At 36.6% G+C, this 805-nt stretch overlaps 1 protein-coding gene across 1 annotated transcript in view; it reads left to right on the top strand.

The window, feature by feature from the left end:
- BATDEDRAFT_28175 (uncharacterized protein) overlaps nucleotides 1–320 on the top strand; it is a gene marked incomplete at both ends in the record, with an annotated part of 1,695 nt that extends 1,375 nt beyond the window's left edge. Inside the window, one exon of the mRNA XM_006682514.1 lies at nucleotides 66–320. Coding sequence (XP_006682577.1) covers nucleotides 66–320 — 255 coding nt within the window. The remainder of the gene's footprint in view (nucleotides 1–65) is intronic.
- Between the last annotated feature and the right edge of the window lie 485 nt (nucleotides 321–805).

The following is an 805-nucleotide window of genomic DNA, read 5'->3' as shown; positions in this document are numbered from 1 at the left end:
ACGCAACGAATTGCTATTTCCGTCCCATTAGCAATATTTTTGAATCTGTTGATTTGTTCATCAAGCCAAATCTACTTTTCCAAATGACCGGTGCCAAAGATCATCCTTGCAAACAAACTGAACTTTGTGATGTTTTGGAAATACTTGGTAATCCGTCAAAACCAGAACTGTATTTTGTTGTACCTCCTGATCGTTTTGCCTGTTTTACACGCCAAAGCTACCACGGAACAGATGGTCGAGTGTTGTCGCAAAACGATACTATTGCGAGTGTTGAGAAGTTGAATCGATTTGTTTTGACGTTTGAAACATCTCATCAATAAGGTATGTAGACTAGAATTAATGATTTTTATTGGCTGCATAACGCTAATCCTAACTCTGTTTCTTGACCTCGTTCTACACAATACACGGCGTTTGATTTCTTAAAGGTGAATAATATCGTATGGGTTCCATTGGACAACAAACCTCATTTTGTGGAAATGACCACTTTCATTGTCAGCAACTTCCCAATCGTGTAATTTAATCGCTTTGGTTTTGAAACCTATAGTTTCTTGTAAATAATTGCATATCCCAAGACTGTTTTTCACCATACAGTTTTGAAACTAATATTTTGATTCAAGAACAAACTGCGTTTTCCTTTTTCTTTTGCAAATAAAAGTTGTTTTGTTGCTTATAATTATGGTCAATCAATTGACTGCCAAACTGTACAGCAGTTTTGCTGACATTGGATTTTTCCGATCGATAGTCTTGGGTTTCAAACTTGAATCAAACTCCCAGCTGACAAAACACTGCAGGGATTGTTACAAGC

This window comes from Batrachochytrium dendrobatidis, assembly GCF_000203795.2.
Source record: "Batrachochytrium dendrobatidis JAM81 unplaced genomic scaffold BATDEscaffold_17, whole genome shotgun sequence".
Lineage (NCBI taxonomy): Eukaryota > Fungi > Chytridiomycota > Chytridiomycetes > Rhizophydiales > Batrachochytrium > Batrachochytrium dendrobatidis.
This window is presented reverse-complemented; position numbering and strand designations above follow the sequence as displayed.